At 44.8% G+C, this 26,737-nt stretch overlaps 1 protein-coding gene across 1 annotated transcript in view; it reads right to left on the bottom strand.

Moving 5' to 3' along the window:
* OTOA (otoancorin) overlaps window positions 1-25,652 on the bottom strand; it is a gene marked incomplete at both ends in the record, with an annotated part of 60,398 nt that extends 34,746 nt beyond the window's left edge. Inside the window, 13 exons of the mRNA XM_079720128.1 lie at window positions 872-1,039; window positions 2,662-2,877; window positions 4,973-5,096; window positions 7,599-7,738; window positions 9,607-9,707; window positions 13,717-13,820; window positions 16,707-16,942; window positions 20,355-20,486; window positions 23,327-23,414; window positions 24,924-24,951; window positions 25,067-25,097; window positions 25,189-25,217; window positions 25,562-25,652. Coding sequence (XP_079576254.1) covers window positions 872-1,039; window positions 2,662-2,877; window positions 4,973-5,096; window positions 7,599-7,738; window positions 9,607-9,707; window positions 13,717-13,820; window positions 16,707-16,942; window positions 20,355-20,486; window positions 23,327-23,414; window positions 24,924-24,951; window positions 25,067-25,097; window positions 25,189-25,217; window positions 25,562-25,652 — 1,488 coding nt within the window. The remainder of the gene's footprint in view (window positions 1-871; window positions 1,040-2,661; window positions 2,878-4,972; window positions 5,097-7,598; window positions 7,739-9,606; window positions 9,708-13,716; window positions 13,821-16,706; window positions 16,943-20,354; window positions 20,487-23,326; window positions 23,415-24,923; window positions 24,952-25,066; window positions 25,098-25,188; window positions 25,218-25,561) is intronic.
* Between the last annotated feature and the right edge of the window lie 1,085 nt (window positions 25,653-26,737).

Raw genomic sequence — 26,737 nt, 5'->3', positions numbered from 1 at the left:
AAAATCCATCAGGTCTGCTCAGCAACCCAAGGAAGTGGAGATGATCCTTATCCCCATTTTACAGGTAAGAAAACCGAGGCTTAACGAGTAAGGCTGAAAGTCGATACATGAGATTTAAGCCCAAGTCTGTCTTATTCCAAAACCCACCCTCTTTAATTTAACCATAGGCGTGACAGCTATCTGCAAGGTGTTGGTTAAAATTAGGCTGAACCCTTTAGGTTGGTTTCTTAACAGATTGTACAGTAGGACCTGGCAGGTCTGATAGAATAGGATGCCCAGAAGACCCACTGCAGGTGAGAAAGAGGAATATGGACATGGCTTCAGAGCATGAAAGGAGGGGCGTTCAGAAGCAGTAGGAGGATTCAGGATTCATTTTCACATTTGAAAACCAAACTCCTGGGCTTCCCTGGTGGCGCAGTGGTTGAGAGTCCGCCTGCCCATGCAGGGGGCACGGGTTCGTGCCCCGGTCCGGGAGGATCCCATGTGCTGTGGAGCGGCTGGGCCCGTGAGCCATGGCCGCTGAGCCTGCGCGTCCGGAGCCTGTGCTCCGCAACAGGAGAGGCCACAGCAGTGAGAGGCCCGCGTACCGCAAAAAGAAAAAAAACAAAACAAAACTCTTAAAACATTATTACAGCAAGCAATCTAATTAAAGAAAAGTCTTCCAGATTCGACTGGCTGGGGAGAGCACCAGGGTCTGGAGAGAATGAGGCACAACCCCCAGAGGCTCCTTCTGGAAAGGAGAGGTGGGCATCAGGAGAAGGCATTCTCCAGGTTCAGAACAACCCCACCTAAAGACACAGCCCACTCACAAAGCCCCAAAACCACACACTCTGTGAGCCCCGGGGCTGCGGACCAGACATTTTCCTCTTACCTTGCTCAAGACACCGTGCTGCTGGGCAGGTGACAAGTCAGACACGTGCAGGGGGATGGCGCTTCTCAGGAGCTGCACGAGGTCCCTGCGGTCCATGGCATGGAAGGCCTGGGTGCCCACCCCAGCCAGCAGCACGCCCATCTGGCTGACGTTGTAGAAGGACAGCACCTGGGGGCACCGGCCAGGGAGGATGAGGCCCAGCTCCGGGCCTCCACCACTCGGACGTTTACTAGGCCCTACAGCAGGCCAAGTATCCAGATGGGTGCTGGGGCATCACCGTGACCAAGACACAAACTGCCCTCCCAGATCCTCCTTCCTTCCATCAGGAAAGAGAGTTAAGTATCAAAACACAAGACACCAGTAACTGTACCACTGGGGGAATTACTATGCCACCTGAGGCCACAGCACAACTAGCAATGTGCCATCCATGTGCCACAGCTGATCAGGCAATGGGCTTTTCTGTGTGTAATCTGAACTAGCTGACAAGATTTAAATATTGGAGGAATCTTATAAAAATCCATATTAGGGTTTCTGCTTTATTAAAAAAAAATCTGAACATCAGGCGATACTGGGCCCATGTTGGCAACAGTGGGCAAGAACCTTCGGGTAGGTCGTGGGGCTCTTAGTTTACCCAGCCCACCCCCTCTCATGGGACCTTGAGAAAGCCCACTGGCCTCAGTATTGGCCTCAGTATGTCACCGGCAGGCATCTGACACGGCAAAGCCCCACGCTCATCTACCTTCATGTGGAAGCTTTGAGTTGAAGTAAAGAAGTGTTTCAGGACATGAGTCTGATATTTTATGACAAATACCACTATAGCTGGCCACTCTAACAGGAATCACGCTTGGTTTTTCCCCCACTCCTTTGGAGTGAAGACGCTAGATGTAATATAATCAGAGACGTTCCTTGGTTCTGCAAAAAACCGTTGAGTGGTTTCCTGTAGTTATTCCCTGTAGAATGGACAGTCTCTTACTGTCCCCAAAGAAGTCAAGACCTTTTGAGCTCTTGGCTTCTTAGCAAAAGTCACTTCACCCCTCTGGAGGAAGAGTTGGACACAGGAATGAGACAAGCCTCTTGGTCCAGGGCTGTGAGGAACAAGACAAGCCTCCCTCAACTCTCTAAAATCAAATTCACAGAGTGGACCCATGTGGCCCCAGTCAAAACAGAAGGTCTGCAAAGCCTTCAAACGAAAGTCACCAGAAGTCCTGGAGGGACAAGATGAATAGTCTATTCTTGGTCTTGAGTCAGAAAGTAAGAATGGGTGGGCATTGGTCATGGTGCCATGATGGAAGTAGTTAGCATGGGAGTGAAGCAAGCAGGATGTGAAGCCAGATGCCCTGGGTTCAGTCCCAGCTCTGTTCCTTTCATGTGGCCTTGGCAATTCCCTTTTACACTCTGTGCCTCGTGTGAATGACCTGGAGAATGGAAGTTATAACACTACTGACCTCAGATGTTGTTGGGAAGCTTAAATGATTAACTTAGAGATAGCTAACACTCATTGAGCTCATACTCTAGGTCATGTGTTGTTCTAGTCTCTTCCTGTATGCTGACTCACATAATCCTATGGAACAGGTGCTATTGTATCCCCATCTTACAAATTGGGACACTGAGGCCAAGAGAAGTTAAGCCAATTCTCCAGTGTCACACAGCTAATAAGTGGCAGACCAAGGATTCGAACCCAGGTAGTCCCCCTTGGCACCATCTTCTTACTGATTGGCTGCCCCTGTTGTGTGTGTATAACTGGCCCTTGGGTCTCAGGGCATTAAAATAGAGTTCAAGCTCCAACTGACCTTCTCATGGGCCAGGTATTTGGCAGACAAGATGATGACCTGGCTCTTGGCCCAGCCCGAGACCTGGTTGAGGGTCGAGATGGCACCGTGCACAGCCTCAGGGCAGAGGGATTCCAGCTGATTGTGAGTCAAGCCCACGACTGCATCCGACAAAGAGCCCAGGTTCTCATTGAGGGTCTGGTTCTCTGTGGCAATTTCCAGGAGGTCGGCTTTGAGCTAGAAGAGGAGCAAGCTGGGATGAGGGTCGATAGCAAGCAAGATGGTGGTTCCTTCTGACTACACCCTGGGATGCAACCTCAACCCACCCTGCTCTGTCAAAAGGAGAGGGACTACTGCTAAGCCCAGACCATGAGTTGCCCCACTGAGAACACCACCTCCTCTGGCCTTGACTTTCGTATGCCACAAATTCACTTTATGCTTCATTTAAATATTAATTTGTTATTAAATCAACCTTAAAGCATGGCAGAAGGAAATTTTGTTCACTTCACCCGTAACTCAGCCACACTCCCGTAGCAACTATTTTATTTTTATGACCTTGAAAACTCTATATCCTGTCTATATGGTTGCTTTTCTGTCATGAAATAGCTGGGGGGGTGTTCATAATAATATATAATCTATGTAAAAATAATTCTCAACACTAACAAGAAAGTGAAAGTCTCCTGAAAATCTTACCTCAAAAAAAATTACTATGATTAGCAACTGGGTGTATATGTTTCCAAAACTTCTTATGCCTTTATAAATAAGCTGTGGCATGTAGTCTTTACATAGTTGTAACATGAACACAAGTGCAGTTTTCTGCTCTATATTTTTCATTTAAAATTATGTGTTACAGGTTTTCATATTTCTGTGATCGCCTTCATTATTTTTTGTAACATGCCTGTCTAGTTATAGTCAAGTGTGTTTCCCAACTGCTTCCGGTACAGAAGGTGATAAATTCATCTATTGCAACGTGACCTCTGTACAAAAAAAATGAGAACGGTTCACGTTTTAACACCTGAACTTGCCTGAACCATATCTTCATGTCAGACGAATGTACGCAAGTGTTCTAGATGGCCACTTGGGGGCAGCAGAGTAAAGTGAAAGAAACAGCTGTCACGGTTCCTGGCTTTCTCCAAATTCAGCAGCTCCCCTTCCCTAAAGCTCGGCTCCCACATCTGCAAAAAGCCTAAAGCAGTGGTTCTCAAAGTGTGGTCCTTGACCAGTAGTATCAGCATCACCTGGGAAGTTGTTAGAAATGCAGGTTCTCAGGCTCCGCCCCAGACCTCCTGAATCAGAGGCTCTGGATGTGGGTATGTTTTCAAGCTGTTTTTAACAAGCCCTCCAGGTGATTCTGATGCATCCTCAGGTTTGAGTACTGACCTAGATGATCCAAAGGGTTCTCTCATATCTCATTGTATCTGACTTTCTTCTTGGTCACAGCTACCCCTGTGACCTTAAAATACATTTATTTTCTTATTTTTGCTCAAGCTTGCTTGGGAAGGATGCTCTTCCTGGAAAACAAAAATATGCACTGACCAAGACAATGCCTACTATGTAAAATGCCAAATGGGACCGAGGGTTTTGTGATGTGTGAGAAACTGCTGTGAAATTATTGACGATGTTATCAAATTTTCTTGAATACTGCTCTCATGTCATCTTTTCAATTAAAACAATGAGAAAGACAAAAAGAAGTGAGAGAAGCCGGGCAGAATTAAGACTTTAAGGGAAGAAAGGAGAGAGAGATGGAGTGAGGAGGGAAATGAGACCGTCCCCATGTGCCTATTGGTCCAAAACCTTGGTCTAGGAACTCAGCAAATACATTCCATTCCAGTGCTCTCCACCCTGGCTGCATCTGAGGCCACAGCCCAGACCAATGACACAAGAATCTCTGGGGGGTACAGCCTGGGGGAGGGGCGTGCCACTAACATAGAACCAGGTTCAAGAACCACTGCTGTATCTCCCCGCTACGCCACTCATGGTCACCAGCCCAGCAGCTTCAGCATCGCCTGGAAGCTTGTTAGAAATGCAGAGTCTCGGGCCCCACCCAGACCTTAAATCTGCGTTTAAGATCCCCAAGCAATCTTACACACATTTACATTTGAAGTGGCCGCTCTGATTGAATTTTGATCTATTCAAGCTTTTCCTACCGTTTTTTGTTGTTTCTTCCCATTTTAAGCTCATCCCAGTGTTTGAGATGCCACCTGCGAGACTGGACCTAGATCTTGATAAACCCTACATGTTTTCTCTCAGAGGCCAGGCAAGACTGTTCTTCCCATTTCTCTGGCTAGTGAAACTGATGCTGAGGCTCCAGGGCCCTGTAGCCCTCCTGCACCTTCTGAACACCAGCCTGGAAGCCCCTCAGGTGGCTGCACTTGATCATCTGGTGAAGGAGGACTTGGGCCACAGCGGCGTCCAGCAGCTCCAGGTCATCGTAGAAACAAACCAGCAGCCCCAGCCTGTGTGAGAGGACAAGGGATGCTGGTGGAGGGCGCAGAGCTGCGGGCCGCAGCCGCAGCCCCACCCCAGTTAGAACCGAGAGGTCACGATCACAGCAGCTGCCGCGTACCAGGTACTGTGCTGAGCCCTTTACCTGGATTATCTCATCACAGCCCTGCAGGGTAGGTGCTCTCATTAGCCCCATTTCACAGAAGGGTCAACTGAGACTCAAAGAGATCAAGTGACTTGCCCAAGGCAAGTAGTGGTGCCGGGCCTTAAATCTAGATCCATCCAGCTCTGCCATCTCTCCTCCTGAGGCAATAAGGGGCACAAGGAAAGCATGTGCTCAATTAGCCACAGAAAACCCCCAGCTTTCCACTCAGAGATAAGGGGTTTGTCCACCCTGAGGGATTCTCTGAGGCAGAGGTTTATTTCCAGGGTGCTTTATAACCAACATCACCAGATGATGGTGACTTCAAAAGGGAAAAAACACAAGAGGCACTTTGTTATAAAGCAGAAACACACCACTGTAAAGCAATTATACTCCAATAAAGATGTTAAAAAAAACTTTTTTAATAAATAAATAAACTTCTTAATGAAAAAAATCTATTGAATTGAATAAAATAATTTAATCTTTAAAAAAAAACACAAGGGGCTTCCCTGGTGGCGCAGTGGTTGAGAGTCCGCCTGCCGATGCAGGGGACATGGGTTCGTGCCCCGGTCCAGGAAGATCCCACATACCGTGGAGCGACTGGGCCCATAAGCCATGGCCGCTGAGCCTGCATGTCTGGAGCCTGTGCTCCGCAACGGGAGAGGCCACAGCAGCGAGAGGCCCGCGTACCGCAAAAAAAAAAAAAAAACACAAGAGGCAGAACAACGTAGGAGCAGAGACGGGATTTGACTCCTGGTCTCACGGGGAGCACTGCATCTAGTGGTTAAGAACATAGCTTCAGGCCAACTGGAGCTTGAAGCCCAGCTCTACGAGACATCTGACCTGTAGCAAGTTGCTTAACTTCTCTGAAAGCCTGCAGCACATGGTTGTGCAGTGCATACTCTGTACTACTGTACAGGGTAGCCCTGCCTCCCTAAGCTTTTAATGGGGAGGTTTCCTTAAATATGATGAATGAAGGAATGAGGAATACTGTGAGAGTTAAATGAGAAAAGGCATACCAACTAATTAGCATACTTCCTGGTGGAAACTAAGCACTTCATCAGTGGATGCTCTTAGCATTCATATGAAATCTATTTAACTTAGCATGGCTGGACCACCTGGTCGATCATGATCAGACACTGACACTCTCAGACATGTCCACCGGAAAGCAACCAGGCCAAGGAAAGGATCTGAAAGTGTGTCTGATGAAAAAAGAGGACTCAGAAGAAGTGAAGACTGAATATTAATAACCATGTTAAGGATAACTAATATTTCTTGACCACTTACTATTTGCAGATGTTCTCTTTTTTTTAACATCTTTATTGGCATAAAAGTGCTTTACAATGGTGTGTTAGTTTCTGCTGTATAACAAAGTGAATCAGCTATACATATACATATATCCCCATATTGTGCAGATGTTCTTAATCTTTACAAGGGTCTTAATGAGGTAGGCAGCTTAGTAGCTCCCATTTTACAGATGGGAAAATGGAGGCACAGAGAGGTGCAGTAACATGGCCAAGATCACACAACTTGTATGTGGCAGAGCCAGGATTAAACCCAGGAAGTCTGGTTCCAGGTCCCATATTCTTAATCGCTAAGCTATTTTTGGTGTAACTATAAAAAAAAATGGGAGCCATGCTAATGGTGAAAATTACTAAGGACAGGGCAAGAAGGTATAAGAATTTTATATGAGAACATTCTCTGCAAGTGCTTTGAAAAATGTAAGGTCACGTGGTAATGTCAGAGGAAGCACTGTGACAGTAAGGCCCTGGGAGATGGAGAGAAGATGGGTGAACAGTGCCCGTCACCCCTCCCCACTGCACACCCCCACAACGTTCAAACCCTTTCTGGGGTCACCAGGTGTGCAGCTCCTGGTCCTCCCCTGCTGGAAATGGTTCTGGGGGATCATGTTACAATCACTAAATTCTAGAGCTGATCTCATCCCAGGGCTCCCCACCTGAGAGTCTGGATAACAAGGGGTTCACAAATATGGGGACCCATGAGCTATTTCCAATACTCAATCCAACCTCTTGGAGATTACACATTTACCTTGGAATGGATGGAGTACTATTTAAAATGTTCCATTTTCGTGCCCAGAGCTGGAATCTTAGCACTTGATAAGGTTGTATAAAATGTCTGGCACATAGGAGATGCTTAAAAAGCATTTGTTTTCCTCCCCACTTCACAACCTCTTGAAAGGGGTCTCTTTGGGGAAAACACCTCCCTCACATGCACAAAGACATGGAACCATCCAGAGACATGGACCAGCCACCTCCCTTTCCTCCCCGGGTCTTTTGCTGCTCAGAGGAAGCTGATGCTTAGATGGCATCTTGGGAAACAGCTCCAAGGGCCCAACGCCCATGCCCCTTGCCTGTGGATCGTAGAGGTATTCCTCACATCAAAGTTGGAGGAGCTGATTCTCTCCAGAAATGCCTGGGCCAGTTCAGGTGTGATGTCATAAACCGTGTCCAGCTGCTTGGTGGCGTTGTCATAGCTGATAAACAGCCCAATCTGGTGGACAAGGACAGGAAGATCAGTGTGGAGGGATGAAGTGGCCCTGTGCAGCCCCGCCCTGGTGGTCTGTGCTGTGCCCTACTCTTGGCACTTGGAGGTGCCCATTTCTCATTTTCATTGATTTCTCTTTTTCCCTATAATAGTTTATTACAAGACATTGAATACAGTTCCCTGTATATATAGTAACTTGTATCTGCTAATCCCAAACTCCTAATTTATGCCTCCCACCCCCTCTCGCCTTTGGTAACCATAAGTGTCATTGATTTCTTAATGGTCTGTAACTGCTGCTTTAGTTTCCTCTTCAATCCAACTGTTATTTAGGAAAGTTTTTTGTTTGTTTGTTTGTTTTTACTATCTGAGCAGTTGAACTTTTTTAAAGCTAATATTTGCACATTTATTTCTAGATTTGCTTTATTGAGGTCAGAGAATATGGTCCATAAATTGTTTGCTTTGGGGAATCGGAGTTTTTTTAATAGATGAGTCAGTTTATAAATGACCCTCAGGTGATAAAAAAGAGTGTGTGTTCTCTTTGTAAGATACAAAGTTGAATATATGTATATAATATATATGTAAATGTATGTTTACATAATATATAACACACCTATATTATGCAAATATATATAACATATTCAACTTTATTAAATATGCTACTCAGATTCTTTCTATTCTTGTTCACTTTTTTGCACTGAAGTCTCCAATATTTCAACGCATGGTTATTCTGCGCTTAAAGGTCTCACAAAGTTGTCTCTCCCTCAAGAATTGTACTCTTCGTCCATATGAAATTCCCTCTTAGCATTGGCACTCTGTGGCTTCACCTCCCTTCTCTACATTTTTAGAAGATGAAGAAATGGTGCAAATGGCATCTGGATCTCAGAAATTCCCTGCTAGGGGCCCAGTTTCCTAAGAATTTAACCTCTATCGACTTCCTGAAATTCACTCAACTTCTTTTGGAGAGTAAAATTGAAGTTTAATCCATTTTATAACTGGGAATTATAAAATTGAGAGACATTTGAAACATTTCCAGCCTCCCAGGTAAAAAGAGAAACCTCTTTCTGCCTCTGGTTTCACAATAACCAGATATTGTTGGGTCAATCGGTCCTTGAACAAGCCAGTCATTTGATGCAAACACTTATCTCACTGGCCAGCAGAAAGTTAGGGCACACAGGATAAAAACTGGTGGCAAGCCCCAAACTGCTTACGAATGCCTCCCTGTTGGCAGCGTTCTTTGGAGGCTGCATTCTAAAATCATGCTACCCCAGGGATTTTAGTGTCATCGGGCCAACATCAGAAGGAGAAAGACACCTGACCGGTGAGTTAAGTAACCTCGAATATGTGTATTTCTCCACTGTAAACTCTAGAGTTAAAATCCAAATATGTATATTTCTCCACTGTAAACTCTAGAGTTAAAATCCAATCATCACACATGCTGAAGTAGCTATCAACAGAAGTAACCATAAATAGAAGTAGCTATTAATCCACGTCGCTTTTCATTTGCATTCGTGCTTCCAAGAACCGAAACTATACAGTTATTGTCCTTGGCCTTCCTTGAGTACAAAAATACCCTTAAATGATTTTTGGTTCATAGCCAACATTTATAGATCATGTTTTTTCACATCAGAGCTATCTTAATTGTCCACAATTCTTTTTCTTTTCTTAGCTTTTCTACACTAGAACACAATCCAGTAATTGACTGCTTGAGGTCTTATTCCAGGAATTTTCTTTAGATGCTCAAGTTATGTTGAGCTGAGGTGGGTGTTCATTTCCCAGGGCACCTTGACTGGCTGGCTGAACGTGAGAGGTTTAGAATACACCTTACCCCAGAAGTATTAGTGATGGGAACATGTAAATGCACTTTTCCAACTTACTTCTATAGGACTAATTTTCATAATTTCTTCAAAGGATAGGTGAACCATATATCTGCCCAAAATCCATAAGTTTTCTGCACTGACCCATGAAACAGAGTCATCTGCAAAAAATAAATAAGTGGACAAATAAGTAAAAATTAATAAAAGACTGTGCACTGGTATATGATAGTCAAAAGATATTTGATGTCAGGACCTCCTCTTTGCATTTATTAATTCATTCCACAACCATCTTTTGAGAGCCCCCTACTTATGAGATGCTACACTACACACAGGCAATGACAGATGTCCACCACTTCGTTACTCAATAGAGCGGCCCTTAAACCAGCAGCCTCAGTATCACCTGGGAACTTGTTAGAAATGCAGATTATTTTTTTAATACTTAAGACCACAAAATACAGTTTTATCTTTAGTTAGTTACTAACTTGAAATATATTTGACTCTCTTATTACTACCAGTAACAATCCTTATCTTCCTTATTGATTATTGCCATGTACATGAAACCTTCCTCATATGCACCCCAAATGGTCTCCAAATCTTTACTCTCTTGGGCCCTTCTCATCAGCTAGAATGCCTTTCCCCTAACTCTTCAGCCTCCAAATCCAAACCCTGCCTTAGAAAACAAGCTCAAGTGTTTCCTTTCTTAAAGCCTTCTCTCATCTCCTCAGCCAACAGCAGTGTTCTCCCTTCTCTCAATTCCCAGAGGACTCTATCATTCCATTCAGGCATTTGAAATTCCCCATCAGCAAATGTCAGTGGGGCTTTAAGAATAATCGTGGCCAGGATCCAACTGCAAGTTTCAGTGAACTAGAATTGGCTGCCATTGCCCCTAATCCTCCAGTAAAAGATTTACACAGAACACCATTGCGTTGGTAGCATTTCAGGGAAATGAAAAAAGCAGAGGAACCGTTATAGGGTGCAGTGAATCAGTCACCAAGAACTGTTGCAGCAAGCCGTGGGCAATGGCTGATGCCCAGAGGAGACGGTGAAGTCAGCTGATGCCTGGGCTAAGTCACAGGGACAAGAGGGTGTCCTCCCCCAGCCCAGGAATCAGAGCTGTTGTGGTGAGCACAGGTAAACACCTGTGATCCTCTCCATGTGGACTCTGGACACTTGACTTGGTTATTAGAAGAAAGGGTGGCCCTGGAAGGCTAGAGAATTCTGGGGGGAAACCACTAAATTCACCAAGAACCAAGCTGAGTTGTTCATTTCTAATTAATTTTTTTTTTTTTGGTCTGCGTTGGGTCTTCATTGCCACACGCGGGCTTTCTCTAGTTGCGGCAAGCAGGGGCTACTCTTTGTTGCGGTGCACAGGCTTCTCATTGCGATGGCTTCTCTCGTTGCAGAGTACAGGCTCTAGGCTCATGGGCTTCAGTAGTTGTGGCTCGTGGGCTCAGTAGTTGCGGCACGCGGGCTCAGTAGCTCCGCGGCACGTGGGATCTTCCCGGACCGGGGCTCGAACCCATGTCCCCTGCATTGGCAGGCGGATTCTTAACCACTGTGCCACCAGAGAAGTCCCTCTAATTAATTATTAAGCATGAACTGTATTTCTGCAGACCAATGATCCCCAAATTTGGGATAGTTTTGACACCCAAAGTATTTCCAGTTACCTCAAGGAACTTCATGAAAAAAAAAGTTTAAAGTCCAAATAGAATTCATTTCAATTCACTTAGTTTAATAATGAAACGTGTCATATAGGAATCTTAGGAGAGTCTGTCTCCAACTAAGTTCTGGCAACAAGGACTTAAGGGAAGTCTAGAGTCTGGAGGGTGAGTTGAGTGAATTTCTCAGGGTCACTTAGTGTGAGATTCAGTTTTCTGGAGGCTACCACTATGCATCAGGCAGAGGGAATTCTGCTGCTCATGGAAGACATTGATTATTCCATTGTTTAATGCTTCTTATGTACAAATTTCAGAGCTGAATTCCAGGAAAAGGATTGATTGGCACTCCCTACACTTCATCGCCACTGGCTTTCTCTGTTTCCCACACACCCGCAGCTCATTCCCACCTCGGGGCCTTTGTATTTGCTGCTTCCCCTGCCTGGAATGCTCTTCCTCCAGAGCCTCGCATGTCTGATCCCATTTCTCATTTTGGTCTCAATCCAAAGGTCACCTTCCCAGAGAGCTCTGCTCTGCCTCCTTAGTCAGCAATCAGAAACTACGGCCCGTGGACCAAACCCAGCCCAACACCTGATTTTGTACAGCCTTCAAGCTTGGTTTTTACATTTTTAAAAAATATTTATTTTATTTATTTATTTGGCTGTGCCGGGTCTTAGTTGCAGTTCGTGGGCTCCTTAGTTGAGGCTTGCCAGCTCCTCAGTTGCAGCATTCAAACTCCTAGCTGTGGCATGCATGTGGGATCCAGTTCCCCGATCAGGGATCGAACCCGGGCCCCCTGCATTGGGAGCGCGGAGCCCCAACCACTGTGCCACCAGGGAAGTTCCCGGTTTTTACATTTTTCAATGATTGAGGGAAAATCAAAAGAAGACGAATATTTTCTGACACATGAAAATCACATGAAATTCAAATGTCAGTGTCCATAAATAAGGTTTTCTTGGGACATAGCCATGCCTATTTATCTGCTGTCTAGAGCTGCTTTTGTGCTACAACATCAGAGTCGGATAGTTGAGACAGAGACTGTAGGGCCACAAAGCCTATAAATTTACTCTGGCCCTTTACAGAAAACACTTGCCAAGGCCTGTTCTAGGCTAAAGCAGTAACCCTTTCCATGGCATTTATCCCTTTTATTTTCTGCAGAGCAGTTACCGGTATTTGTGTCCTCTCTCTCTCTCTATCTCTCTTTATTTACTTGCTTACAAGTTTTCTCCACCTACTCTCCCACAATAAAATTATAGCTCCATGAGAACAAAGACTTGGTCTTCTTTTCCTTTGTATCTCCAGTGGCTGACACATAGTAGGCTCTTTTTAGGTGTTTTAAAAGTTTATTCTCTTTACATCACTAACATTAAAGATTCAACAAGTTGGGGCTTCCCTGGTGGCGCAGTGGTTGAGAGTCCGCCTGATGATGCAGGGGACGCGGGTTCATGCCCCGGTCTGGGAAGATCCCACGTGCCGCGGAGCGGCTGGGCCTGTGAGCCATGGCCGCTGAGCCTGCGCGTCCGGAGCCTGTGCTCCGCGACGGGAGAGGCCACAACAGTGAGAGGCCCGCGTACCGCAAAAAAAAAAAAAAAAAAAAAAAAGATTTAACAAGTTGAAGCTACCTGTGAAATTGTTTGCATTACTAATCTACATAGCCATTCTCCCTCCTTTTTTTTTACAATTGTAAAATACACATAACATAAAATTTACCGTCTTAACTACTTTTAAGTATACAGTTCGGTGGCATTAAGTACATTCACTTTGCTGTGCAACCAGCACCACCATCCATTTCCAGAACTTTTTCATCTTGCAAAACTGGAATTCTGTACTCATTAAATAGTAATTCCCCACTCCTTCCTCCCTCTGGCCCCTGGCGACCACCACTCTACTTTCTGTCTCTATGAATTTCACTACTCTAGAAAATAGTAGGTTTTTAACAAACATCTGCCAAATAAATTACTCCTGACCTATTGCTGCTTCGGTTGCAGGAAGCTTAGCACTACATTTCTGTGCTTTATTGCCTATATTTTCTTTTAAAAAAACTATTTTGTCCCACTTTGATACAGATTTTTAACACAGATTTTGAACTTGTAACCTGATTCTAAACGTTTCCATTGAGGGACTTTCCTGGCGGTCCAGTGGTTAAGACTCCTCGCTTCCACTACAGGGTTCGATCCCTGGGAACTAAGATCCCGCATGCTGCGCAGTGCAGCAAGTTTTCATGGAATCTAAGGTGCCATCATTATTTACGTTCCACTAAGAAACTAAACTTGGACACGGCGTTGATTGTAAGGCACAAATGATGTTGACTTCAGAGACTTCAGCATGTGAAAAATGCACTGATGAAATGGGGTATGTGGTTTTTCCATAAACCACATCAAGCACTTTTTGGAAGCTGAGGGAGCTAAAAATCTTAAGTGGCAACGAAATCAAATCCCTATCTTCAGAGATGAAGCATCACTTTTAAGGATGGACTCCCCCTAAAAAGTGTTCCCACCTCAAAGCCTGGGCTCACCAGTGCCATTGGAGGATGTCTGCAAAATCCCAGTCATCCAGGAGTAGAGAGCCCTCTGGGAATGGGCCGAGGTTTGGTCGTAGAGATCTTTGAACACCACAGACCTGCATGACATAAACATGGGTGTCAATTAAGGAACAAATATGAAGGCCTTCAGGCAGGGTCCAAACAACAAAAGTATGCAAAGCTATCTTTGGTTAAAAGCCCTTCCCACTCCCTTGCTATATATGTAGCTATTTTCCTGTTTCTCCTCTTCCCATCACAATTAAATACCTTCCAAAGACTGTTCTCCACTTCCTCACCACCAGGTCCTTTTTTTTTTTGGTAACAGTTTTATTCAGATATAACTTATACCACACAAAGTATACAACTCAATGATTTTCAGTATATTCACAGACTTGTACAACCATCACCACAATCAATTTTAGAATCCTTCAAGTACCTCAAAAAGAAACCTCCTACCTTTTAACTATCACCTCAGAACTTCTAGTCATCCCAACTCCTAGAAACTACTAATCTACTTTCTATCTTTATAGATATACTTCTTCTGGATATTTCGGATAAATGCAATCACATAATATGTCACTTTTGTGTCTGGCCTCTTTCACTTGGCATGATGATTTCAAGCTTCAAGCATGTTGGAACATGTATCAGTAATTCATTTTTTATGGCCAAATTCTATTCCGTTGTACAAATATACCACAGTTTGTTTATCTGTTCATCAGTTGATGGACGCTTGGGTTGTTTCCCCCTTTTGTCTATTATAAATAATGCTGCTGTAAACATTCATGTGTAAGTGTTTGTGTGACGCATTTCATGTTTCTTGGGAATAGACCCAGGAGTGGAATTGCTGGGTTAGATGGCAACTCTATGCTTAGCCTTTTGAGGAACTCCAGACTATTTTCCAAAGTAGCCGTACCACTTTACTTTCTCACCAACAGTGTGTGAGGGTTCTGATTTCTCCACATCATTGTCAACACTTGTTATTATCTGACATTTTGATTACAGATATCCTGATGGGTGTAAAGTGTCTTGGTCACTTTTTAAGCCACTGACATCTGGTTTCTTCATCACCACACCACTCCTTGTGGCCCAAGTCCTGAACGACCTCCTTGTCACCATACCCAGCAGTCCCATTTGGTCCAAATATGACTTGACCTTTCACAGCATTTCACACTGATCACCCCTCCAGTTCATACCTGCAAAATAGCTGAGTCTCCTCATCCTGGAAGACCTCCCTCACCTCCACCCACCACCACTGAAAATCAATTCACCAAATGACCCATCTGCCCTTTTCTAAGCTTAAAGTTTATCCTCACCACTCTCCCAGTCATTTCATATGTGAAGAGGCAAACTTTCCCTTAAATCTATCTTAATATCTTCTTGCCGCGTATCTTTCTTTTCTTCTTCTTCTCCTCTCTTCCTCCTTCTCCTCGGTTGTTTTTTTTTTTTTCCCTCTTTCTCCTCTTCTCCTGGTTCTTATTCTTCCTCTTTTTCTTTCTCTCTCTTTCTCTCTCTCTGTCTTTTTTGGGTTGTTGTTTTGTTTTTCAGAACAGCACAGTACGTGAAAGGGACAGGAGATAGATATAATTCTGAAAAAACGATGTTTACATTATTTAAGGGAAAGCTTGCCCATTTGTAAAAATGCTGTCTCTATCATTCCCTAGCAGTCTGACCTAGGGCAAGTTATACAATCTCTCTGTGCCTCAGTTTCCTCATTTGAAGAATGGGGGGTGGGCTTAATGACATCATCCTCACAAGGAGAAGGGGACGGGAGGGTAGAGTAGGAAAAGGTCAAAACAGGTTCAGGGCTTCCCTGGTGGCGCAGTGGTTGAGAGTCCGCCTGCCGATGCAGGGGACACGGGTTCCTGCCCTGGTCCAGGAAGATCCCACATGTCGCGGAGTGGCTGGGCCCGTGAGCCATGGCCGCTGAGCCTGCGCATCCGGAGCCTGTGCTCCGCAACGGGAGAGGCCACAACAGTGAGAGGCCCGCGTACCGCAAAAAAAAAAACAAAAAAACCTGAGATTCAGAAGAACTGGCTTGAGTTCAAATTAGGTTGTTACAAAATATTGAGTATAGTACCCTGAGCTATACAGTAAGTCCTTGTTGGTTATCTTTTTTATATACAGTAGTGTGTATCATATTTACTTTTTTTAAAAAAAATTCATTTATTTATTTTTGGCTACATTGGGTCTTCATTGCTGTGTGCGGGCTTTCTCTAGTTGTGGTGAGCAGGGGCTACTCCTTGCTGCAGTGCACAGGATTCTCATTGCAGTGGCTTCTCTTGTTGCAGAGCACAGGCATGCGGGCTTCAGTAGTTGCAGCACGTGGGCTCAGTAGTTGTGGCTCGTGGGCTCTAGAGCACAGGCCCAGTAGTTGTGGGATACAGGCTTAGCTGCTCTGCGGCATGTGGGATCTTCCCGGACCAGGGATCGGACCCATGTCCCCTGCATTGGCAAGCGGATTCTTAACCACTGCGCCACCAGGGAAGTCCCATATTTACTTTTAAAATAGATATTTTAAAGTAAATAGAATGAATCTATTTTTAAAAAACACAAACTAATAATAATACAGGTGGTATATAGGTATGGAAAAATTGTGAGGATGATACCAGAATGACTAAAATTTGGGAGACTCTGTTTTTTTTGTTCGTTTTTTTTGTGTGATATGCGGGCCTCTCACTGTTGTGGCCTCTCCCGTTGCGGAGCACAGGCTCTGGACGCGCAGGCCCAGCAGCCATGGCTCACGGGCCCAGCCGCTCCGCAGCGTGTGGGATCTTCCCAGACTGGGGAACGAACCCGGTCCCCTGCATTGGCAGGCAGACTCTCAACCACTGTGCCACCAGGGAAGGCCGGGAGACCCTGTTTTAATCAAACCATCTCTAAACTGACCTCGAACATTAACCTGTCCCCACCTGCCTTCTCCCCTCCCTCATGCGTTACCTCCTTGACTTCTCAGGACAGACTCTGGGGGGCAGGGGGACACTCACAAGTTCTTGAAGGCATCTTCACGCAGGTCCCGGGGGAGCTTCTCCGTGATATCCGGCTGGAGAAAGTGGCCTGCAGAGCCCCTTAGCACCCTGCCCAGGATCTCCACACACTCCAGGGGGTTCAGAATCTGGAAACATCTCTCCAGTGTGATGAGAAATAGGCTGCGGTTCATGCCCGGGCTCTGCAAGGCTTGTTTCCGAATCTCTCCCAAGTCCACAGTGATGTCATCCAGCTCCTACAGGAATGATAGAAGTTAGGCTTGTCTTGAGAGCTGCCTCTTGAGTTGGAAACATTGGGAGAGACCACACTTAGCAGCAGTGGTGAAATTCAGGACCACTATTAAACACCATGCTGCTATGTCAAACCTTCTAGACCTTTCCATCACCTAAAGAACAAAGTCAAGGCCTTCACCTGCTTCACTCACACTAGGCACCTTGTCATTCTCCAGATACACCATGACTGTCACACCTCAGGCCCTTGCTCTAACTGGCATCCCCTCTCCACCTCCTTCTCCCAGAGAAATCCAGCTGGTCCTTTGAAGCCAAGCTCAGCTGTCATTTCATTGGTGAAGTCTTCTCTGATGTCCCACTTAAGTCAAGTCAAATCTCCCTCCACTCTGGGCTCCAAACAGCATCTTGAACCAAACTCCATGATGCATTGGAGATGCTTATGGGCCTAACTTTCCTCCAAGCCAGTGGATCTCAATCTTGGCTGCACACCAGAATCACTAGGGAGGTGATCCCCAGCACCACTGTATAGAGTCTGGTTTAACTGGTCTCTGGTGGAGCCCTGGCAACTGATTCCAGTGTGTAGCTGAGGTTGAGCCAGGAAAGTGCTGGGGCCCAAGCCATGTGCCTAGTGGGATGTCTGGTACCTAGAAGACATTGAGAAATAGCCTGTTAGAATGAACGAATGAATGAATCTTTTGAACCACAGACCCCAGGAATGCTGACAGGGTGTAAGTACAATCAGACTGGACACGACTCTGTCCTTCACCCAACACACCCTCCAAAAATAACAACCACAATGCTTCCCTGGTGGCGCAGTGGTTGAGAGTCCGCCTGCCGATACGGGGGACGCGGGTTCGTGCCCCGGTTCGGGAAGATCCCACATGCCACGGAGCAGCTGGGCCCATGAGCCATGGCCGCTGGGTCTGCACGTCCGGAGCCTGTGCTCCGCAGCAGGAGAGGCCACAGCAGTGAGAGGCCCGCGTACCACAAAAAATAAAAAAATAAAAATAATAAATAATAAAAAAATAAAATAACAACCACAATTTACTGCCTATGGACTACACTCCAGGCACTGTGTCAAGCACGGAGCAAGCATGCATCACCTCCTGTAATTCTCACAACAGTCCTATAGGTTAAGCCCCATAGATCTGCGGGTCAGACATTCCTAGGTTCAAATGCCAGGCCCTCCACTTACATGTGTGTGTCCTTGAGCAAATCACTTATCTTTTTTAAGTCTCAGTTTCTTCCTCTTGAATGAAGATAAAATCAGTGCCTACCTCCTAGATTTATATAAGAATTGAAGGAGATAAGGAAGGGAGGGTGCCTGCTACCTAGCAAACACTCAGCGAACATTACATGCTATAATTAATTCAATATTAGAGGTGATGAGAACAAAAGAGAGACTAGTTAACCAGGCCAAACCTGCACGGAGCTGGGATCTGAAACAAGTGTACTGAGTCCAAGCCCACACCTCTCACCACGCCCATGTGTTTCCTAACTTCCATCTTTCCCGGCTGGGGCCAAACAGTGCAGCGGCTAAGAGTGTAACTTAGGGGTTATTGGGCAGGGGTCTGCGGATAGTATTAGGGCACCTGTGAACACTGGGGGGAAACTGCATCCTCCTTTTCACTGCCATGGAATTGGTCCCTGGCATCTCCTTCAGGGAGGAACGCAGGCAGCAAGCCAGCAAGGTGGCAGGAGAACCTTTGATGTGTCATCACCAGAAATCACAAATACTTTCATAACTCACTGCCATTGTTGCAAATGTCTTGAAATCTCGCTTACACTCAACACTGCCTCAAAACTACAGAAACTATTAGACCCGCCACTAAATCTTGTTATTGGATGTGTTAAAGAAGCACATAAATTACTGTACCTTTAACTTTGTCTTATGTATTTTGATAAATGTATTTCAATAGAATCGGCTTCCTTTGTCATCCATTGTATTTCAGTTTATACATTTTAACACATTATTCCGAGATGGAGCCCACGGGCTTCACCAGATGCCAGAGGGCTCACAGCTAGAGTCAGGAGCCCAGGTTCCCACCTCAGATTTGCCACTTTCAAGCTGTGTAACCCGAGATTACTTAACTCAACCTCTCCAAGCCTGTTTCCTCATCTGAATATTGAAATGGTAAGAGTCTATTTATCCTAATTTCAGAAGGTCCTGGAGACAATTCAATAGGTCCAGGTTTGTTAAACCCTTAGAATGGTGTTGGCAAATATGGCCCACAGGTCAAATCTGACCCACTGGCTGTTTTTGCAAATAAAGTTTAATTGGAACACATCCACACCCATGCATTGACCTGCCATCTACGGCTGCTTTGATGTAACAACGGCAGAGGTGAGTAGTTGTGACAGAGATTGTATGGCCTGCAAAGCCTAAAATATTTACTATCCGGCCCTTTACAGAAACAGGTGCTGATCATTCCCTCAAAATAATACCCAACACACAGTAAACATTGATCAGTATCATTTTCAAAGACCACCATCCTCATTTTTGCCATATCTTTGCATTGCCTTTACTATTATTTAGTTCATATTTTTACTTTAAACTGACTCTTTTTAAAACTTAAATTCATTTCTAAAGGAAACATTGCATCTCCACCAAACTCACAGTTTTTTTGTGTTGTTTTTTTTTTTGTGGTACGTGGGCCTCTCACTGCTGTGGCCTCTCCCGTTGCGGAGCACAGGCTCCAGACGCGCAGGCTCAGCAGCCATGGCTCGTGGGCCCAGCCACTCCGCGGCATGTGGGATCTTCCCAGACCGGGGCACAAACCCGTGTCCCCTGCATTGGCAGGCGGACTCTCAACCACTGCGCCACCAGGGAAGCCCAACTCAGTTTTGATGTGCATTTTAATAACAGACATTAAAATAAGTTTATGATTATTAAAATGTTTAAATTCCCTTTGGAAAACACTGCTCCACACTCAACTGTCTCTGGAAAAAAAAAACACCTCTACACCTCACCTTTCTGATTCCAAGGGTTCTCTGGGTCTCAGAGGCCTTTTCTTTGCTCTTACATTACCAACCTCATTTTGTGGAAATTTTCTGTTCCTGTTTTTTGTCTCCCTGGACCATAAGCTCCTTGAGGGCTGAGACAGTCTTTCATCTCTGAATCCAGTGTCCCCTGGTACACAGTAATCATTCACGGATGTTTATGAAGCCAAACTACTGGGACTCCTCAGTACCCCTCATTTCTTAGTACTCATAAGCATAGGGCTCATAAGGCTCTTCATCTGAACTTTGGAGAAAGTAAGAGAGGAAACCTAGGTCCCAGGGAGTTTGCAGAAGGAGAAGGAGGGAGGAAGAGATAAAGAAGGGCCCAGGCCTGAGTGAGGCTCAATTCCATTCAACTCGACAAACACCAACTGGCCCTGGACGTCCTCTGCTCCCAGGATGCCAAGGGAGCCTCACCAAGCGGTCCTTCTTGTCTTCTAAGAGACATTTCATGGCAGTGTGGAATTGCTGAGCATCAGTTCCCCTCAGGTCCTCCAGCAGTTTCCAGGGCTGGTACAAATATTGTTCCAGGTGGTTTTCCATGACTGCCTGGATACGGAACATTAGGAGGGTCAGTGAGGACAGGACAGGAGCACATGGTCAGCACCACGGCCAGCAGCCCAGCCAGGCCACCTAATTCCCTGCAGAGACCGCAAGCTGGCAGCCTGCACACGTTTGGTTGAATTGGCTCCAAAATTTTTTATGAGCTGCTAACATTTAAAATTCATGGAATGCCTCACAAAAATCCAAATTTCCAGCTTCTCTTGGAAACCACAAAGATGTGGCAACGCTGGGCATACATCCCCTTCTGTGTAATAATCAACAGGCAGAGGGACAGCTGCTCACTGTAATTACTCTTCCGGCTCACCACCCTCTAGGCAGCTGATTTCCCCATGGCCTGCCTGGTCCCTGCAGGTGATTGAGGTTTCAAGTCCAGGGCAGCTGGCCTCTACCCAGAAAGTTTTCTACTTCCACATGGGCACTGCTCAAACCCTCTCTCATGCTCCAAGCCCTCCAGCACAGGAGCAAACTTCAGGCAGCATGAACTCCCCGTGGCACCCCCTCCAGGGTGAGGGGCAGAGGCCAGCAGCCTCTCCTGAAAGAGATTTCCTCTGCTATCTGGGGAATTCTTTTCTAAATCTTCCTTAAATAGAGGTGCTCTAGAAAGGCAGCATAGTGTGACATCATGGACAAAAGGTGAGCTCTAGCACCAGATAACCTGTGTGCAAATCCCCACCTTGTCACTTACTAGTTGTACGGCCTCGGGCAAGTTCCTTAACTAGGATGGTTAGATGAAATACAAGATGCCCAGTTAAATTTGACTTGCAGATAAACGAATAATTTTTAGCATAAGTATATCCCAAATATTGCATGGGACATACTTACACTAAAAATGTATTCGTTGATCATCTGCAAGTCATATTTAACTGGGAAACCTGTATTCTTATTTGATAAATGGGCAACAGTATCTCTGGGTCTCAGTTTTCTCAGCTGAAAGGTAGGGACAATAGTCAAACTTACTATGTAAGTAAGAATTAATCCTAGGTCATGAGGAGTAAGTGATTATGTAAAGTGTTCTCAATAAGTGCCAGCCATTATTCTCTGCCCTGAATGAGTTGAATAATTGTTTACTCAATGTCTCTCCCCTTAGAATGAAAGGCCCACGTGGGTAGAAATGTGACTGCCTGTTCTTCTGAGTCTCCAGTGTCTAGAACTGTGCCTGGCAGAGAATAGAGGCTGGATAAGTAGACACTAAATGAATAAATGAATATACAAATAGGAAGAGAGATAGTATAGCTCCTAATCAGGTTAAAATATACACATTTTATGAGAAATCCTACTGCTAGAGAGAAAGGGGCAGGCATCACTTCTCTTTAGATTGCACAGATGAACAGGGCGAAGAAAGCAGATGCCATGAGGCCACCAGCCACCTCCACCTAGTGGGTGTCCTGGTAAATGGATAACAACCAGGCTTCTGAGTGTCGTTCTCACATGAATCTTGGTTGACACTTTCATCTTCACTATAAGGTAAGTAAAAACCGAAACAACAAAGACGTATGTCAGAACTTCATTCGTCAATGACATGACTTCTTTGACTTCTTTGCTGAATCAAATAATAGTCTTTGAAATCTGAAAGAATGTTGTCTCAATTTTCTGTGCTATTCACAGTGTATTGGTAAAGGCAAAACAAAATGCCCTGGGCTACTGATTATGCTAATGAGGCACGTGCTGGCCAATTCACCGCAGTCCCCACCATGCCCTATTGTTCCCCAAGGCAAATATCCACTGCCATCCATTTACATGTTTGTGCTACTGTTTTTCTTCTAGTAGAGTTAAAAGGGAAGAAAAATATTTCTTGGACCCATGATTGAGAGACTGATAATTATACCCAAAGGTCCACTCTCTTGTAATTATTTTAGGAACAGAATCCCATAAGTTTTAGCTGGGTACATGGTCTCTCATCTTGCTCCTCTGCAGTAAGATGTGACTGTGGACTGTGAGCCAATGAAACGTGAGCAGGAAGAAGTATGCAACTTGCAGGTCACATCCTTAAAGAGAAGCTGTTCAGCTTTCACTTCCTCTTTCCCACCACACCCTCTCTGGGTTGGAGAATGGATGTGCTGTTTCAATCATGTGGGCAGCCACTCCCTAGATGATGACAAAGCAACAAGACAGAAGGAACCCAGGCCCCTTGATGGCCTTTTGAAGTAGAGCTGTCGCTCCTTTCTGGACCTCCCACCTAGCCCTGGACTATTATATGAGATAGAAATAAACTAAGTTGTTTGAGCTGCTGTAATCTATGGTCTCTTTGTTAGAGTAGCTCAGCCTGTACTCTAATACCAGTCCATGACCTTGGACCACTACCGATCTGTGGCCCCACAGGAACAAAGTCGCACAGCAGGAGGTGAGCGGCGGGTCAAGCATGCAAAGCTTCACCTGTATTTACAGCCGCTCCCCATCACTCGCATTACCGCCTGAGCTCCGCCTCCTGTCAGCATTATGGTGAGTTCTATACTTACTTCATTATATATTACAACGTAATAATAACAGAAATAAAGTGCACGATAAATGTAATACACTTGAATCATCCCGAAACCATCCCCCCGATCCCAATCCATGGAAAAACTGTCTTCCGTGAAACCGGTCCCTGGTGCCAAAAAGGTTGGGGACCGCTGCTCTAATACACCACATCTCCATCAAAAGTGGAAAAATGAAAGAGAGACAAAGGAGTTTATATCATGTTTCCAAAAACACTGGAGAGAACACATTTCTTTGTGGAAGTGAAGACTAGCTCTCCACCTAGCCCACTTCACTGACTTACCTGGCCCCTGAGTTTGCAACCCCTGAGCACTGAGAGGGGAACATAGGGATGGGTCTCAGATACACACCTGCAGGCTGGGGATGGTGAAGGCAACGTTCCGTGAATTCAGATAGGCCAGGACTCTGTGGGACAGGTCTGCCGTCCACTCATGGGAGCTTCAGTTGAAGACAGACAGGAGAAGGTCATGGTGACAGGCTCGCCTAGGATGAGCAGTTCCTCTACTAGCTGAGTGCTCAGGGGACCGAGGTTCAGAAAGCACAATGAAGATGGGCCGGGATGCTAGGAACTCTGTGCTTAGAGGTAGGAGATGTGTTTCCTTGGCACAGTGAGAGGGAGTTTCCAATTCTAAGAATCAGCCTGCATACCAGTCTCTAAAAGACAATGATCAATCTGCAGCTGTGTGCTATATTCTAAATCCCATAACAATCCACTCAGATTAATAATCCAAACAGATTGACTTGGAAAGGTGTCCTGACTATATCAAGTTTAAAAAACAGATGCTTTGTATACCATGAGAGGCTGGAATGGCATAGTTAGGACGGTAGGCTCGAAACCTGGGTTTGAATCCTGGCTCTACCACTGAACTGTATGGCCTTAGGCAGTTTACTGAATTTTCCTGTGCCTCGGTTTCCCTTTCTATGTAATACAGCTAACAGCTGTGAGAATTAAATTTGTTCACACTTGTAAAGTGCTTAAAACATTGCCCAACACATAGAAAATGCACACCTTCATTCATAACAGCCAAAAGTTGGAAACAACTCAAATATCCAACAACAGGTGAAATGTTAAACAGATGGTATACCCATTCAATGGAATGCCACTCATCCAGACAAAGGGAATGAGTTGGACCTTTGCTTTCAGCTGTGATGGAATAATTGGCAGTAGATAAATCTTCCTGCCTTAAACAATTAGAAGGCCTTTTATAATCACATTTTTTATAGATACATAGACAGATGGATAGACAGATAGATAGATAAAAAATTTTAGCCTGAAAGAATATATCCAAAACTATCAACTGGAGTTACCTTAGGGAGAAGACTGTTTATGGGGATCTTTTACTTTAATATAATTGAGTCCTCCTGTCATGGGGCCCCAAGGCTCCCATTTCTCCTTCATAGTACTTGTTATATCAGAATTATCTGTTAATATTTGTCTTTCCACAAGACTATCTAGTGACCTGCTCCACACCCCTGGTATCTAACACCAGCCTGTACACAGAATATAAAGTGACAGTGAGAGCAAAGTAACAGTGAGTCCTGGAGCCAGGCTGCTGGATACACACCCCAGCTCCACCATTTCCCAGCTGTGTGACCTTAAGTCACCTCCCTGGGCCTCAGTTTCATTATTCTGTCCAGTGGGGTAACAATAGGGCCTACTTGGGTGGGAGGAGGGGGAGGCTTGGGAAGATTACATGTGTTTTTATGCATAAAAGCACTTAGAATAGTACCTGCTACATAGTAAGCGGTCAGTAAATGTTAGCTCTTGTGCTAGAGCAGAGGGGGCCAAAATTGTGTTGAACAAATGTATCTATTCTAAAACACCTGTGCATTGGGTGATATTTTTTGTAATCAGTACATTTTACGTTTTATAGTTAAGAGACTTCCATTAAGAATTTTTATTAAAGATCTATTCCATCCCTTCCCCTCCCCTTTAGGATGAGTTACCTTTGAAACTGTATGAGATCCAGCAATGCTACAATGGAAATAAAATGAAAAGACAACTTAAAAAGGAATCATTCCAGAGAGATCACAGGCGCATTCTGTTTGAAATTCTTAGAAGCAACAAGCAGGGACAGCGGGGCCATTACCATTCAGGTAGCTTCCATCTATTATTTCTTCCTAAAAGGCAAAGAGATAACGTCGAGTATAACATCCAAAAGTTGGCAGCTCCAGTACAGAGGATGTTGCTGAAAATAAAATGGATACTCACCGCCATTTTTTGCAACAAAGGAGGCAAATCTGCAACAAAGCCATTGAAAGTATAAATAGAATTGAACTGGATGACCCTCAAAAATACAAATATGTATTAAGAAAAGAGCCCCCGAAAAGGTTACTCGTGAAGGAAATTTTTAGTGAATTTTAATTATACTTGTGAGCATATGTGCCAGTGTGAAAAAACCTTGGTTTGAAAAACTCTTTCAGAATGATCCTGAAAATTCTACACTTATGTGGGTACACACACACACAGGCACGCACACATCCCAAAACACTTTGCGGCATCATGTACCGAAATTGATCTAACCCCACTCCATTCCCTAAGATGTGTGGAAACCATGACAGATGATTCCTCCCTCAGGACTTACCCTGCCGGGAATCTGGAACTCCATGACTTGCCACTCCATGGCTCAGAAAAAGGAACAGCAAAAGAGAGTATGTCCTAGGTTCCTGAGACATTCTCCTGTAGTTAATTCAAGCAAAGAAAAATTCAGGTTTGATTCAGGTTGTATCTGTAAATATTTTTAGGAACATTCAGAAGACAAAAGGGGAAAAAGTAGACCCAGAATTCCTTGAGGTGTTTTTTTTTAAATTTTAAATTCCATCTACTTTGCTCCATCTAAACCCTATGCTAGTATAAGACACAATCATCTCTCTCCTCAGTCCACAATGGCCTGTTTATATTCTGACATCTACCTCTCATTCCCCTCAATCAAACAAACTGCAGCAGTTAAAAGTATGGATTCTGTTATATCTGACAAAGGACTTATATCTAGAATATTGAAAGAACTCTAACAATTCAGTAAGTAGAAGATAAACAAGCCAATAGGGAAAAAATATAAACTTAAACTTCATTTAAAAAAGTACATTTATGGCCAATAAGCACATAAAAGCTTATCAACATCATTAGTTACCAGGAACATGCAAACTGAACCCTTAGGAGGTACTGTAACTGAGCCATACCGTATGGAGCCTTCCCAAAACAGACCCACACTCCCCTCTGCCTGCCTCTTGTCTATACAAAGACTTTAGCCTCCTAGGCCTCCCCCAAGTTCCAAAGAATAAATTTAACCAGGGAAGTGAGAAAACACATAAAAAGGAAAAGAGTCAAGCAAGACAAAATAATAATACTTTAGCCATTAAAGTCAAGGACCTTTAGCTCCTCCTCCAGGACTGTGGATAATATTCTGAGCCACGTCCTTTGGGCTGTTTTGCAGATACTGAAACCCCCACCAGGTGGAAGAAGTAAACTTATGCTGCCCACAAGCACGTAGGCCACAGACTGGTTATAACCAGAAGGTTAATGATGTCATCTCCCAATTACCACCAACGAATCAGAAGAATGTCCATGAGCTGATCACACACCCCAAACCCCCCTCCTTTACCCTGTCTTGAAAAAACTTTCCCTGAAAGACTTTGGGGATTGGGGGGCCTTTTGAGCACTAGCTCCCTGGACTCCTTGCTTGGTGCCCTGCAATAAATGCTGCACTTTCCTTCACCAAAACCCAGGGTCAATAGATTGGCTTTACTGTGTGCGGGCAAGC

The sequence above is a fragment of the Hyperoodon ampullatus genome (genome assembly GCF_949752795.1).
Source record: "Hyperoodon ampullatus genome assembly, chromosome: 14".
Taxonomy (NCBI): Eukaryota; Metazoa; Chordata; class Mammalia; order Artiodactyla; family Ziphiidae; genus Hyperoodon; species Hyperoodon ampullatus.
The sequence above is the reverse complement of the archived record's forward strand: the minus strand, read 5'-3'. Positions and strand labels throughout refer to the sequence as shown.